Source organism: Trichoplusia ni, chromosome 24 (assembly GCF_003590095.1).
Source record: "Trichoplusia ni isolate ovarian cell line Hi5 chromosome 24, tn1, whole genome shotgun sequence".
NCBI classification, from domain to species: Eukaryota; Metazoa; Arthropoda; class Insecta; order Lepidoptera; family Noctuidae; genus Trichoplusia; species Trichoplusia ni.
Genome location: NC_039501.1, coordinates 4,610,810 through 4,627,596, shown reverse-complemented (window position 1 = coordinate 4,627,596; position 16,787 = coordinate 4,610,810). Strand labels below are relative to the sequence as shown.

The 16,787-nt window shown below is 34.3% G+C and overlaps 1 protein-coding gene across 1 annotated transcript in view; it reads right to left on the bottom strand.

The window, feature by feature from the left end:
* Positions 1-3,985: 3,985 nt before the first annotated feature.
* Positions 3,986-16,787, bottom strand: part of LOC113505066 — an 83,806-nt gene continuing 71,004 nt past the window's right edge. The window contains exon 3 of the mRNA XM_026887572.1: positions 3,986-4,090. Within this exon, the coding sequence (XP_026743373.1) occupies positions 3,986-4,090 (105 nt within the window). The remainder of the gene's footprint in view (positions 4,091-16,787) is intronic.

Sequence of the window (16,787 nt, the reverse complement as noted above, 5' to 3'; positions counted from 1 at the left end):
TGGGACAAATTAGTGGTCATTTTTAATTACTTTTTCTAATAGTTACTAGTTGACTGTTAGTCAGGTACCATATCATATACAAAGTAACTCTATCTGGACTTTACAACTTACAAATTACTTTAAATTGATTAATGTTATATGATTTTACGTATGTAACACTAGCTGACCCGGCAAACCTTTTGACATATAAGTTATTTCTAGGGATTTTCAGGCGAAAAAAATTATTTGCAAGTAAAAAAATAGATAGATAGATAGAATACTCTTTATTGTACACCATAAGGAAAAACAATTTAGGTCAATACAAATAATATGATGAGTACAAAAGGCGGTCTTATCGCTAAAAAGCAATCTCTTCCAGACAACCTTTGGATGGAATCGAATTATGGAAGAATTTGAAACGGGGTAGTTAATGGCGTACATTTAGATAAATATATATATACTACGTAAACATATTATTAGAACATAGAATAAACTAGGTAAATACTAAGAGTGATAGATATTAGAAAAATAAAATAAAATAATAATAGGTACCTACAGTGTGGTGACACGATTAACAAGCCAAGTAGTGGTCTTTCACCATTTTTTTAAAAACGGCAAGTGACTGCGCGCGTCTAATACTCACGGGCAATGCATTCCACAGACGTGTAGCTTGGACCGTGAAGGATTTGTCATAAAATGATGTCGAGTGCATTGGCATTTTCAGTTTTAGATTTTCCGATGACCTGAGAGATTTTGCATGTGTATCACAAATAAACTCAAAACGATTTTTGAGATAAAAAGGGGTTGTAGGGTGGAAAAGAATATTATAAAGCAAGGAAAGTATATGAGCATTCCGACGAAGTCTTATTGGAAGCCACTTGAGTTTTATGCGAAATTCTGAAACATGATCATACTTGCGCAAACCAAATATGAATCTTATACAGACATTCTGAAGACGTTCAAGTTTATTCAGCTGGTCCTCTCTGAGATCAAGATAGCTGGCATCAGCATAGTCAAGAACAGGGAGAAGAAGAGATTGTGCAAGCGCAATTTTTGTAGCAGTGGGTAGGAAATTCCGCAACCGTCTCAAGGATCCCGCAGACGCAAATAACCGCCTACTGGTTTCCTGCATCTGCAGATCCCAAGACATCCTACTATCCATATGTACCCCAAGGTTCTTCACTGCGGGACTAAAGGGAATCTGGATTCCGTCGAAGATAACTTGGGGAAGCTGGAACCAGTCTATTTTCGAGACCATTCGTGAGCTACCTATGATAATAAGCTGAGTTTTTAAAGGGTTTATTTTAAGCCCATAACACCTACTCCACTCAGTTATATGTGATAGGTCTTTATTGATGTTTCCAATGGCTTGTGATAGTAGACACAAAGGAGCCTGTGAGTAGATTTGAAGATCATCTGCATAAAGGTGATAGGAAGAAAGGAGATTGTTGGTGATTGAATTTATAAAAATAGCGAAAAGTAATGGAGATAAAACGCCACCCTGCGGCACACCAGCGGTCGTATCGCACCATGACGAACATTTATCGTCAATACGAACACGTTGCCGGCGCCCGTACAGGTAACTGTGAAACCAGTCAATGGCCGTTGGAGATACATTAAGAGAGCTAAGCATACCAAGCAAAATGTCGAAATCAACGGTGTTAAAGGCATTACTAAAGTCTAGGAGAGCAAGAACCGTTAATTTCCCATTTTCCATGCCCAGCCTGATGTCATCCGTAATGTTAACCAAGGCTGTCAGGGTACTGTGACCAGGGCGGAAACCGGATTGGAAGGGATTAAGAAGTCTATTCTTGGATAGGAATGAACTTAACTGATTGTGAATAAGACGTTCTAGGACTTTGGATAGGAATGGTAATATGGATATGGGACGATACTCGGAAAAGGATTTAGGATTGGCTTTCTTTGGTAAAGGAGTAATTTGGGCTTCTTTCCAAGCGTCCGGAAAAACACCGCTGGATATGGAATAGTTCAGGAAATGGCATATGACAGGAAGGATTTCATCAAGGATAGGGAGGATCATTTTACGGCTGACACAGTCGCTTCCAACTGCATCAGAGGTAATGGATGCAATGCTCTTCTTAACATCACAAGCGGCAAATTGACTAAAGACGAAGGAAGAATAATCTGGGGTTGGAACACTAGAAAGAGTGTTTAAAGTATTTAGTTTTGTCATCCTATCAAAATTAGGAGACGAAGAGAAATGTTGGTTCAATGAGTCGATATTAACATCTTGAGAAATATTTTCATAGCGTGATTTTCCAATCCCCATTGATCTTAGAAATCTCCAGACCTTAGCCGGATCTTCGTTTTCAACTGATGCGTGAATGTGATGGCGTTGAGCATTCCTACACACCTTGTTGCAGTGATTTCGTACATTAACATATTTCTCCCAGTTCGCACGATCAGAGCAGGCCTTGTACCTCGACTTGGCTGCAACCTTCTTGCCCATTAGCAGCTTTATTTCCTCGGTGAGCCAAGGCGCAGGTAGATGCCTCACCTTAACTGAACGAACTGGAGCATGGACGTCGTACAGAGCGATTAGATTTCGTGAAAAAATCTCTACCTTTTCATCCATGCCTGGGGAATAAAGTAATGGCGACCAGTCAATATTAGCAGCATCCTCACGAAGTCTCCCAAGATCCATGCCACCAAAATTACGCTGCAGAAGAATTCTTGACTTTGCTTTAGGAGGACGGATTTTATATGAAAGAAATATAAGGTCATGATAGGAAAATGCATCAGCCGTACATTGGCCGTGTTTGGCCACGTGATCACAGGAAGAAACAAAAATTAAATCAAGAAGTGAGGGAGTAGAATGAGGAAAATGATGAGTTGCGTTAAGAGGAAGTATTGAAAGATTGCAAGAATTGACAATAGAGTTAAGAGACACAGATCGGTAATCATTTTTAAGAAGACAGGTGTTAAAATCACCCATGATTATAATGTGACTGTAAGAAGTTACCACGTTTTCTAAAATGTTTTCTAAGGAAGAAAAAAAGTTAGTACGCAAAGACGGACAGTAATAAACTCCAAGTAGAATTTTAGTGTGAGTCATTGTAAGTTCCAGGAAGAGATGTTCCCCGGCATTCGGTGGCGGAGGCTGCGCTGACACATTTAGAATTGAAAAGGAAATATAAGTCCGCAAATATATGGCAACACCACCACCGCCACCACTTGCGCGGTCGTTTCTAACTAACTGGAATCCTGGCAACGTGTAGATACTAGATGGGAGGCAAGGTTTGAGCCACGACTCAGAAACTAAAATTGCGTGAACATTCTTACAGTCAAAACTTGCCAGCATATCAGGAAAATGAGCCGGAATGCTCTGTGCGTTTATGTGAACTACATTAAAATTCCCAGGAACATCAGAAAAATGCGCAGTTAGTGTATCAGCTAGAGAGGGTAGACTTGTGAAGCTGTCGTCACTGTTACTAGCTGAATAGTAGACATCTGGTTCGCTACTATCATCACACGAAGAAGGCATAAAGAGTGTATAATGTGATAAAATAAATAAGTATGTTGTGTTAAGTTATAAATAAATAAAAATATATTAAAAGGGGACAGCCAAAATCCACCCGCCGGTTGTTCAAGAAAGATATGTTTAAAGATTACAATAGTATAATTTAACACTAATAGTGGTGGTCCGGGCAAAACGGTAGGATATTCGAAAATAGCACTCTGACAGTAACAGGCAATAACAAACATGACGAGAATACCAGTCCCATTTATTGTCTTTGACGCATCCGTGACATAGTGACAGCTGGTCCATTGTCAATGTCATATTCGTCACAGCAATGAAAACTTATACCCACTTGTTTAATAAAATTAGAAAGTATTACATATAAAAAGAACAGAAGCTTATAACGGAATGGGTAACATGGACAAAACTACAAAAGGAAACATAGTGGGTAGGCAGACATGAGTAGTGAAGAATTGAAGAAAGAAAAAATTGTATTACCCGGACACAGCACTGTAACGAATGATACTACTTCTTATTGGCAGCAGCGCGCTTGGGCCTGCTCATGGTTTTAGGCTTCTTTGGTGTGGCACTAGCAGCAGAATTCGTCGGCGACTCGGTGGTATCTTGCGGCTGTAATGCGTTTAGCTCCGCAACAGATGAAAAATGTTACAGATAAACAATCCTTATCTCTTAGGGTTAAGAAAAATAGATTGTAACCAATTCTCAGACTTCTATATAAACTTAAAAAGTTTCACTAACTAATATTTTGACACGAAAATCTTGATATACATTCATTAACTTCAACGTAAATCGTTTAAGCATACCAGTTGCAAAAAAATCTTACACCGCTATTGTAAAAAACAATAAAATTTTAAAACGTTTCGTAATTGATCCAGTAACAGGATTTATTGCTTTGCCAATTGAACCATCACAGTCATCATTTAAATTTAATATTCAAAGCAATCATAAATATAAAAATGCCTTTTTAAGTCCATGCCCATTACAAGAATAATGAAATCGCAATCAGGTCGACCGTAAAGTCTGGGCAATTAAAAAATATAATATTAAACAAGAAACCGACCTCATTTCTAGCTTCAGTCCATAGACAATGAAATCTAAATTAAAATTACGGTTGGCGGGAACGTTGACGTTTGTTGCAAGATGGCGGCCTAATATTACGTAAGCAGGTTGTGTAACAAGTAACTGACATAATTATAGTATTTTAAATTGTCGGTTATAATTTTATGCTTTCAGTTAGCAAGAAATTATTTTCTCTGGAACTTCTTTTTTAGGGTTCTGTATTGTAATGGTAAAAACGGAACCCTATTTCTGAGGTACCGCTGTCTGTCCGTCTGATCGTCTGAATCTCATAAACATTAATTCACACATAATGTATTTCAGTTTTGCCTGCAAGGATTCAGCTGTTATTCTAGTTAGTTATTGGTATTCACTATAACTTCATAAGAGCATAGAACTCTTGCCTTAGAAAGAGGAAAACGGAAAGAGGAAAGGGAGATCTTTGCCTAGAAGAACGTGGGCTACTGATAATAGTACCATAGGAGAAATGTAGACCTTAGAGATTATTCTAGTTTAAGTTGAATTTATAGAGTGGTTTCTTAGGTTTACGCGAATGTTAGACATTGAAATGAAACGAACACAACATTGTAATAAAAAAATTCAAGGCTAAACCCAAGAGCAGCGCTGCAAGACATCACGACACAGTGAGCTCATACTGCGTAGGTCGGACCATAAATAATTAATTAAAAATATGAAGGTAGGACGAGCAACATCTTCTGTCAAGACGAACACCATCTCAGTCTGCCCGTGACCATGATACCTGCAAAGGTGTCGAAACGTCGGGAACTAAAACCAAAAATTAAACCGCGATAAAATCCGTAAAAGTCGTTTCATTTCAATGAATTTATAGAATTAATTTTACAGTTTACCTACAACACAGGGGTCCTAGTGTGGGATCTAGGGCATAACCAATAATGTAAAATTTCTAGCAACAAGCGATATTTTCATTTTTTTTGTGCTCGGATTTTTGGACAGTCATCCCGAGACATTTCAAACTAGAACTGGTTTATATGATCAGGAATGAAAACGATCATCTTTGCCTATCTCCTCAGTACCCAAGTGTTACGTAAGTCCATAACAAAATCTAGGAACAACAAAAACTTTATCTGCTCCGTCGGCTAGTTCCAGATTATTATAGTTTTTGCGGTATGTCACAAATCATTTCTTACATTTTTGCTGATCGTAACTTTTTTTCATGAAATATCTTTTTTCTTGATGATCCCCTACTTTATGCGATTGGATTATCTACATCATGGATAATTTTGGTTTTGAATGTGAGGTCTGAGTTTGGACATGTTTTTTTTACAGGCCAGAGGAACCATTTCTAATCTGTCACATTAAAATAAGACACATAAAGTTACTGAACCAGTACTTTTATCGTTTTACATTATTTCGTGTTAATATCATTTTGATTTCATTATATGCGATAAGGCTAGACCGATTGTCATTTTTTTTGTATAGGTCTGAGAAGTGGACTCCCTACGTGCTAACGTTGATCCACCCCTAATACTTTTTTTTTTTCTTTATCCTAGAAAAAAATTGCTGGGTCAGCTAGGAGGACTATAACAAACTTACGAAGTTAATGCAGACAGCTGAGAAAGTCATTAGGTTACTAATATAATAGCAAAACAATCAATGAGTGTTATTCAGCTCTGTTCATAAATCAACCCAATTAAAAACTTCAAAATAAAGTCATTATTCCCAAGTACTATAAACGAGGCCATAATATAAAAAAAAACAACTAAAAACCGATAAAACTGAACCAGAAAAGAAGAATAAAGTCCTCCCGACCTTAAAAATTTACGCAAATAACACGAAAATTGAGTTATAAAGTTGCCAGTTGCAAAAAAAAGATTTAAAATGTGCACTTTAGTAATAATGCGAGATTTATGGACGATGTTCGGCAATTCAGTGGGTTGTGTTTGCATACCGGTATCGGAGCGGATGAGTTGATGTATTACCACATAACTGAATGGATTTTTCGAAATATTAATATGAAGCTTCTAGAATATTTTAAGGCTTGTGAATTGTTTGTGAGTTTGAATTTGAGAGAGTTAGTAGGTAACTTTGTGACGACAGTACTTGAGAAATATTATTTATTTTTACATCATTTTTTTTTACTTGTAAGATCGCTCGTTTTAGAATTTTACGATTCCTAAAAGAGAAAAATATATTATTAAATTTAGCCTCAAAAAACCTCCTGACAATTATATCAGTCTCAGGGATATGCCACAAAATATTTTATAAACCAATGAATTTTATTTGACCTTCGATTTTTTTTAAACTACACTTTCTACCAGTTTCTTAACGCTCAAAATCTTAAGTTATTTAAGCTGATTTTCCTCCAAAATGTTGACATAACACAAGTTCCCAGGTTTGTATGCAGTCGGCAACCGAAACTGGTATTTAGCTTACAAGATCTTTATCACCGATTTCTTCGAAGATTTGCACAATGTATGGGGTGGCATTTTTGACTTGTCAGAGGCCTTCCATTGCATATATCAGTGCTTTCATAATAATATTGTTAAGACATTGATTTACTGAATTCCAATTATTGTTTCGCACTTTATCTTTTTAAATCACTTATACATAAATTACACGTTGTTAACTGTCAGTAATGATAATATTCATCGGGTTTGGTTTAAAAAAAGTGGAGTTCTACTAGGTGTTTGTCTTAGTCCAATGTAACCACTTACAATTAAATGGTTTTAAATTACGAAGGTTTTTTAAGTCCTTTAAAACTATTTTTCAAACTATTTTTTCAATTTTAACTTAATTATTATACAATAATTAACTATAGTAATTAATTCAAATCACAACTTTGAAAGTGGATGTAGTCCCAAGGTATTAATAACGAAAACGTAAGCATAAATATTTTATAAATTGCGGCCTATTTCTATGATGAGAAAACTTTTAGGGCAATGTCAATTTAAAATTATTCTATTTTACATAAAATCTTTTAGTAAAATTCAAAGCAATTTTTGGTTAGTGGACATTAAGAGCAATGAAGTTATGTAATCCCATGGTACACCATGACTTATTTTTTTTATCAAACTACATGAAAAACTCCCTTAAACAACAAAGTTCGCAAAAAAATAGTTGCACATTCTCTCGAGCGAAATTGAAAAAAGAAACAATTCACGATGAAAATGAATTACACAATAGGTTTGACAACCTAAAAATTTCAACAAAATATTTTAGGTATCACACTTTGTAAAACAAAGTCTAGTTTGACAATTTACAACAAGCTCCTCGAACGAAATCGATTTTTTTATTTTACTATATTCTATTGTTGTGTGCCTATCCTAACCCATGTTCTACAGGATTCATTCAGCCAACAGCTAGCTTAAAGACTTGAGCTTTCACATGTACACACTTTCAATACAATCATGAATTTCTGCGTGCAACAAACTACAAACGAAACCCCACTTCATTACTAAATAATTCTCATTACTACCAGTTAGACCGTCATCCATTAATGTCAATCCAATCACTTCCCATACATTTCACTGTTGATTTGTGTCCACACAATTACGATGCGAGACTATTATCTGTCAACCAGTATTGATTTATAAGTCACTTGTCGATATGTGTATCCATCATGAGTGTTGATTATTGTTTGGGCTAGGCTACTGTTGGTGCTGGTTTACCTGATTCGGTGAATTTTGGGCGGTAGTTAATTGCTATATCAGCTTGAATATGATCCATTGCTGTATCGCCTCTTCAAGTGTAGGGAAGGTTTGAGTATTGATCGCCACGCTAGATTACTAAGGGTTGGTGATAACAGAGTGCAATATTTTTAATCATGGTTTTCACCCTTTGTAAATGGTATCTTAAAATAATAAAAAAAGTACTTATTATCTTTGACAAAGTCTAAGACTAAAAACAACGACTTTAAGTCAAAAAACAAGTAAATTTATAACCACTGAAATAAGCATGTCCCAGCTTTAGATTTAGCTGATAGCTACAAACAACCCCAGTAAAAGATATCGATACTTATAATGACGAAACATAGCAAGAAGATTATGAAAAATGTATTTATTTATTTAGGCACATCAACAGACACATTAACAACTTGTATTGTATGTATTATACAATACAAGTTGCAACAATATTTTGATATAAAAACTCTTTACAAGTCATGTTTCGTTGGAAAACCCATCAGAAGTCAATTTGATCGGGCTCAAGACTGCCTTTACGTACTGTATTGTATTACTATAGTGATGAAAGGTTAAGTTACCTGACAAGCTAGACTAAGTTTCATGGCTGTGTTACATCTTGGAAGGCAATAATTATGTTGGAAACTGTACTTCATTTTCATTTTGTAGTTGAGTTAAATATTACTGTGATCGATTTTATTATATCGTGGTGAGTCTATGTGTAACTGATTATGTAATTGTATATTTTTATTTATATAAAACTAGCTTTATCTACGGGGCCACCCGCTAAAATTCAAAAATGATCCCATGGAAACTAAAAACGGGATAAGAGATCCTATGTGTTAATCCTGGTTATAAACTATCCGTGTACTAAGTTTCATCTTAATCTGTTAAAGGGTTTTTCAAGAAAGAGGAACAAATATCCATACATCCATACATACAAACTATCATGTTTATAATATTAGTAGGACAAAAGCAAAACTCCATCAACAAATAATCACAAGAAATGGGTATATTATGTGATCCTAAAACCAACCACATTTTACGTAAAACCATCCATATTAACAAGAAAACGAAAAATAAATGAAAAAAAAACAACTAAAAATAAAAAACGCTCACATGTCGAATTAACTTTATTTTCATAAATTCGCCGCTCTCATATTTTACAAAGCAACTAAAAAAGTGCCATTTGCATAAAAGTTACAAAAAGTTTTATACTTTTAATGGCTACAAATGGCCGATTGTCCTATTTGCATGCAAAATTTTAGAAATTGTAATACAATATTCCAAGTGTTAATAGGAAATTTATACTAATATTAAAAAGAGGAATAATTTGATTTTGTGTTTGCAATGAATAGGTTCACTTTTCTCGTTTGTTTGTTTGTTTGTCGCTCCGGTTAGATTTGTGTAACTCGATTTTAATGCACTTCCCGATTAGCTAGCATGCTGGAATTTTCAGGGTAGCTTCTAACTCGATGACAATGCAATTTAAAAAGGTGGGTATTTAGATTATTTAAATCTATTAATTAATTAATTATTTCACCAATATATTCTACAATATTTTTTAGGTTACTTATCATCGGACAGACAGTCAGACAGTGATGCCTTGGGAATAGGTTCCTCTGACACTTTGGGAACGGACCCTTACTTTACCCTTATAGAGCCCTAAAATCGTTTTTCATGTGTATGTTTATTTATTCCACTGAATTAATTCAATATTTGCTCGATCGCTCAAAAAAGTAGTAATATCAGTATTCCTATAAAAAAAAACTATTATTTTATCCTAGCTACTTAATACTAAAACCTGTCTTTTATAAATGAACTAAAAGTACCAAAAGCTTAAACTATTCCTACCATTTTCTACCACGTAACTTCTACCATCAAATCCTTACATAGTATAATATTACACACTGCAGACAAAGTTGAGAGGATCTTAATTCAAAGACACGTTCTCATTGAGTTATACGTACAAGTTTGGAGTACATTGGTTCTATCTGAAACTTTCGTGTACTTACGGTAGAACCTTTTCTAATTATAATGAGATGTTCTGCTTTAGGAATTTATTTTAGAGATTGTTTTGTGGAATCTTTAGTTAAATATAAGTGCTGTTTTTTTTAATGGCATATAATTGTTATTTTTTTATTCGTGAACTTGGCTGGATTTCCTGGCTGGATAAAATTGTTTTCTGAAGTTTCGTCAATCCACGATAAAATTAAATCTTGTAGAAGTCGTTTCCCATCAGTTTTAAATACAAATAGGTAAGTGTTTTAAAATAAAATGCAGGTGAACGTCGACGCGGGCAAGTAGCACCTAACTCTCGCAAAAAAATAATAATTGAAAAATGGATATACTTACTAAAATACTACTACCAACAAAAGTCTACCACATCTTGTGTCTAATAATATAGTTTAACAGTCTTCTTATCACACCCAAACATATTTCAATTTAAAGCGAAAACCCAGCACTTATTAGTTGAAGCTCCAAAGTTTCGCAGTTTATACGACGCGAAACATGAATAGGGCCCGAAAAATAATAAAAAAACTCCGCAGCTTATTGACGTCCGAACGCTACCACACTCCTCCATTTTGTTTTGGCGGGACGGCGGCCGCCATTTTAGTTTCACTTTTTTTTTTAAAACGGGCACAGTAATTGACAGATGCGGTCTTCGATTTGTGATCTCTTTGCTCATATCTTTCGAGTAAATTATTCGGAATTTAATTTTAAGTGGCAACCGGAAAGACGTTTCGTTATTTATGTAAGGATTAAATTTATATTTTTGGTTCCCATTGCATATCTTTTACGAATTAAATGATTATGTCTGTGCTTTAATGAATTTAATACTTTATGTCGTTTTGTTGGTGTCAAATCTCTGATTGTAATTAAAGAGTTTTAAATAAAGGTTCGTTAAGCGTTTGATGTGGATCGAATCGGATATGATACGGTGAGTTTGGGATGTTTGTAAACTTATTTTAGTCAGACATAATGTCGTTCCAGCTGATCTTCAAAGTAACTGTCCCGATCTTGATAGGACAGGCAGGTAGCAAAACGTGTAGATATAAAATAAGGGTTTAGACCGAAATTAAAAATTAAAATGAAGGACAAAGTTGGGCTATGATAGAGTATGAATCAGAATGGCTATAATGTGTCTTCAACAACTCTGGCCACGGCAGCTTTTGCGGCAAGACTCCAGTTAGCTGCGTTGAGTTGTGTATAAGTGGGAGTGCAAATACAGGTGCACTCTTTGTTCTCTCATATACCGATGAGTAAAGCTCACAGCATCCACATTTCTATGTATCTAAATTACTATAATAAATCTATCTGGTATTAATCCAAAGTATCAGCCACCCCACAAATTTCATCGAAATCGGTTCAGCCGTTTCGGCGTCAAGGGGTATCAAACGACACGCATACACGCAACACTCAGGTACTTCCGAATGTATATTAATAGAGTGAACAATATTTAAACATTTATTCTAATATTATTTCCCGTTACAACCAACTTCTTGTAAGATTAGCATGTGCGAATACAAAATAACATCTTAATATATCCACAGATGAATTTAAACTCACATTATTACGTATACTGTACTAAAATCTTCTTTATAGAGAAAATATTAAATTCTATTCGTAGCTCTTTTAAAGTTTATATTCTCAGCTTATTTCAATTGAAAAACTCGAGAAACTGCCATAACTTGTTCATTTTTCGTTTCTTTTGCTATTTGACTTATTGAAACTTTGACGGGTGTTTTGAAATATCGTTGTGACCCATTTTGTTTCTTATTTTACACTTTTAGAAGGGTTTTTGACCCATAGTTTCGTAGCGTTACTTTCATAGAGAAAAAGACTGATTGTAATTTTGCGATTATATTTTGTCACAAAGATTTAAGCAAAAAAAACGACGTTAGATTCGATTCAGCAAATTATTATTGCTGAATTGCTATCTGTGTCTTATTAAATAATAACTTTTGGGAGGTGTATTCATAATTATATATTTAATAACAATGTTTTAACGCGTATTTGTCAGGTAGTCCGACTAGCTTCGACTAGCTCATGATTAAAGACTCTATGCGATTATTACTAATTATCAAATGAATAATTATGTATATCTCTTGTTTATTATTAAGAATTAGCATTAAAAATGTTTTACGAAGAAGGTACCTATTACCTACAGACGTATTAAAGTACCCATAACTTCAATACATAAGAGACGACCTTAATGTTTTCTCGCTTAAAATAAGCAGAAGCTCATCATAATTAAAAAATACACTAACGAAATCCAATATTGGAAAGGTCACATTGATAATAAAAAAGGAGTTTTAACACCAGAGGGCGTACCAGAACGTTTTGAAGTAATATCAATGCCGTTGCGGAAAAGAGACGACAGTATCTACAAGATATAGCGCTGTCATGCTTTCACAATTTAAATAATATTACTATAGAACATGAAGGTAGTATTCCAGAAACCTGCCACCATTAAAGACTTAAGCTTAGCTAATTATAACATTCAGTTGCAATCAAACGCTCCCAATCAAATCTCGATTAAATTAGGAACAAAATTAATGACTAAGGATAATCCGAAAACAGACAGGCGACTCCTGTGAAACCTTATTATTTTGATGTAAAAATATATTTCCCAAAAAATTAGATTATCATTCTTGTCGTTATTTGCCGAAGGTCTTAAAGTCTCGGATTTTGCGTTCAACAATTATTTTAGTCTTTGCAAATTATACATATTTTGGTAACTAGCTAACGGCCTGATTTGTCAGTGATGAATAATTACCAACCTAACCAGGTAACTATCTAGGTCCTCAAGTAAAAAATATAGTATTGTAGAATTCGCCGTAAAGTTATACATGCACTAGCAGAATGGGCAAACGTTATTTTGACATGCATGCTATTTCTAGTAAAAAATATAGTATAGTATATTATACTATCTACTATATAAGTTCGGGGATCTATTCATAATCGAAAGCGTTATGACAAGTAGAAGCATGTTTTATTAAGGTAAATAAATTAATCGGTATTTATTTATAATTATTGTACATTATTATTTAAGTTAAAGAGGGCTCAATGACACAAAGTTATAAATTACTTGATTAAAGTATTTAATAACCTTGAATTTTTTCAATATTTTTAGCACGTCTGGTAAACTCCTTATATTATGTCCTTCAAAGATCAGACAGGGTATTTCATACATACTGTATTAGAGTGTGTTAGGACTCAATATGAGAATCAATCTTGAACTGGCGTGTCCAGCCATGTCGCGAGTCCAACGCGAGAATATTTCGACATTATACTTACCCTGAGGCAGTGATACGCGTCGATATTAAAAAATAACTTATTTTACCTTAAAGTATATTAAACATTGATATCATATTCCGATGTTGTAGGTTGTTATAGCAAATATTCATTATCATTACAGCCCCGAGCGCTATGTGGCGGGTAAAACATCAAATCAGGATTTCTAAATAATGTTTGTTGGTTTAAAGTTGTGATATTTTATTTCTGTATTTTTTATATCAAATTTTATTTATGTATTTGGTGTGTGTTACATTAGTCTTTATTAATTTTTTGAGAGTCTAACAACAAATATCGTTTATTTATTTTTTATTTTAATTTATATATGTGTATGTTAACAATATAAAACATTTTACCAATTTTTATTCATTTCATACTAGCTGCTACCCGCTGGCATGACCCACAAATAGAAAATGATCCCCGGGGAACAGAACATTTATTAATACTGGTTATAAACTATTTGTGTACCAAGTTTCGTCTAAATCCGGTATATCCAAACTTTCGCGTTGAGATATTAGGATAGGTAAATGCATATACAAGAATTCAAAGAGCATGATTTTATTCTATGTTTACTTAAAATTATTAATTACCTTGGTCAAACGCAAAACTAATTAATCCTAACTCCTATTTCAGAATAAAATTAGCATTGAAAAAACCACAACAGTCAATTTTCAGATACAGTTTCAGGAAAGTTTAACTAATATACGTTTTTCAGACAATAATAAATAAAATTGTGGTATAATTTGACACTCGTTGTATATTTTAAATTGATTAGGATTCAATTTCAGTAGTTCAAAATTGGTCCGAATTTAACTACGTGGTTAAATTAAATGGTTATGTAATTATAAATTCGCAGGGAGTTAACATTAATTAAAATTATGTTTATGGTGTGATTATAGAGTAAATATTTGTAGAAATTGACAAATAATTTTAATTAATACATCCTCATCATCCTAGCCTTTTCCCATCAATGTTGGGGTCGGCTACCAGTCTAACCGGTTTCGGCTAAGTGCCAGTGTTTTACAAGGAGCGACTGCCTATCTGACCTCCTTAACCCAGCTACTTGGGCAACACGATAGTTAGACTGGTTGTCAGACCATATCAATCGGTGCTTCACATGATTTTTTTATTTCTAGTTTGTTATATTTTTATTGCTATAGCGGCAACAAAAATATATTATTTAAATTACAACTATCTATCTAACACGGTGCATGAATCATAGCCCGTTAATAATATTTTTTTTTACCATTTTCCAATTTGGGTAAAATCCCAAAACGCCCGAATTAAAACACTGCCTGCAACATGATCTCGAAGTCTGATGAGCCCAAGAGAGATAATAAGATGCTGATATATAAAGATATCATCTTTATATCAAAATTGTTAACGTTTTTGGAATGCAGAATATATATTATGAGCTATCTTTATTATAGTATGTCGCTCAATGGCAGCAGAACCTTATTTTATCAGAAATCTGAAACAATGTTAAAAAACATTAGCATTATCACATAGAATTTAGGTTTCCTCACGATGTTTTCCTTCACAATTTGTCAGTGGTCTCTTGCAATAATTAAGAATTTAATGATAGTACTTTTGCCTGCGTTGAAAACGCACCTACGACCTCAAACATACAAATCCATACATGAGACCAAAAAACCATCTCAACTTACTTCACTCCAATTTAAATCGGACCACCATAAGTCCTTTATTCAAATTCCTTTCCTATTTACATAAAAGTTAAATGCAACACGTTCAAACTAGAATAAAAGCGAATAGCAGACACAGAAACAGAACATTTTAATTAAACGAAATTGCAAGAGGAGTCTGGAGCGAAAGTAGTCACGTAATGTTTAAATCCCGACTTTCATATGCAGTCTAATCGGACTTTTGACTTTGAACAATCTAAAGCTGAGGTTATTATTTTTTGGGGTTCCGTAACTAAAGAGTTAATTCGGTCTATGACTAAGCCTCTGCTGTTTGTATGTCTGCAACCAGGCTATATCTTTGGAACCGCGAATGTATGCGGGTTTATGCTTATTGTTTTTTTTTTAATACGACCTCCGCATTTAGGAATAATCCTTGTGTCGCGGGGGGTTTCACAAACATAATACAAATCACGTGCTAAAGACGCCCAGACTCAAAACAAGCATTTGTGGATCACACAATTGCTTGTGCTACGCGGGGATCAAACCCGCGACACGACGCGCCCAGTGCGTTTGGCGTGGTGGCCTTAACCAATCAGGTTTGCTACCAGACATTAAGTTTCTAGATATCACGGTTCATCCTAAAGGTACAGAACAATATTATTAACTAGCTGTTGCCCGCGACTTCGTCCCCGTGGGTAGAAGATATAAGTTATGATTTATACATGCCCTTTTTTTTTCAAATTTTCCATTGTATCTTCGCTCCTATTAGTCGCAGCGTAATGGTTTATAGCCTAAAGCCTTCCTCGATGAATGGTCTATTCAACACAAGAAGAATTTTTAAATTTGGACCAGTAGTTCCTGAGATTAGCGCGTTCAAACCAACAAACAAACAAACTCTTCAGCTTTATATATTAGTATAGATATTTAGTGTCTAAACAACAAACATGATTTTCTTGCCGTTTTGATATCTAGTACGAAACCCTACGTTTGCCAGTCCGACTCGCACTTAACCGATTTCTTTTCGTACTTTGAGATTGGTTTTCTAAAATATGTATTGTTTTCTGATGGCGACTTTCTATTTTTAGAAAGAAGATACATTTTTTGAAATTGTTTTTGAATTCAAGTAGAGTTTTTTGTTTGACTAAGCTGGATTATTGGTTGCAAAGATTGGATTTCGTATAGATAAAGGTAGTTTGGTAAATTAAACTTGGGATAGTTTGCAATTGATAAAGGTAAAAAGTATTTTATGGGCATTTTGAGTTATTGATGCAACAGTCCTCAAAAAGGTATCGTCACTACATAGTATAAAACAAAGTCGCTTTTTCTGTCATGTGTCATGTTGTATGTCCCTATGAACGCTTAAATCTTTAAAACTACGCAACGAATTTTGATGCGGTTTTCAACAATAGATAGAGCAATTCTTGAGGAAGGTTTTAGTGTATAATAAGTTTAGGTTTTGTGTAAACTGACGATATTACAACAATATTAGTTAAACATGTCGGAAAAAATTAAGCCATTCGAGAGCTTTCATCGAGAACGCTGCCAAAACCTTTTGAGTTACAACAAAACAATGTATGGCGGGTTTATACCTCTTTAATAGATATAGGTATATGTCTATCTTCCAAGGATAACCCACAATAACCATTTTTA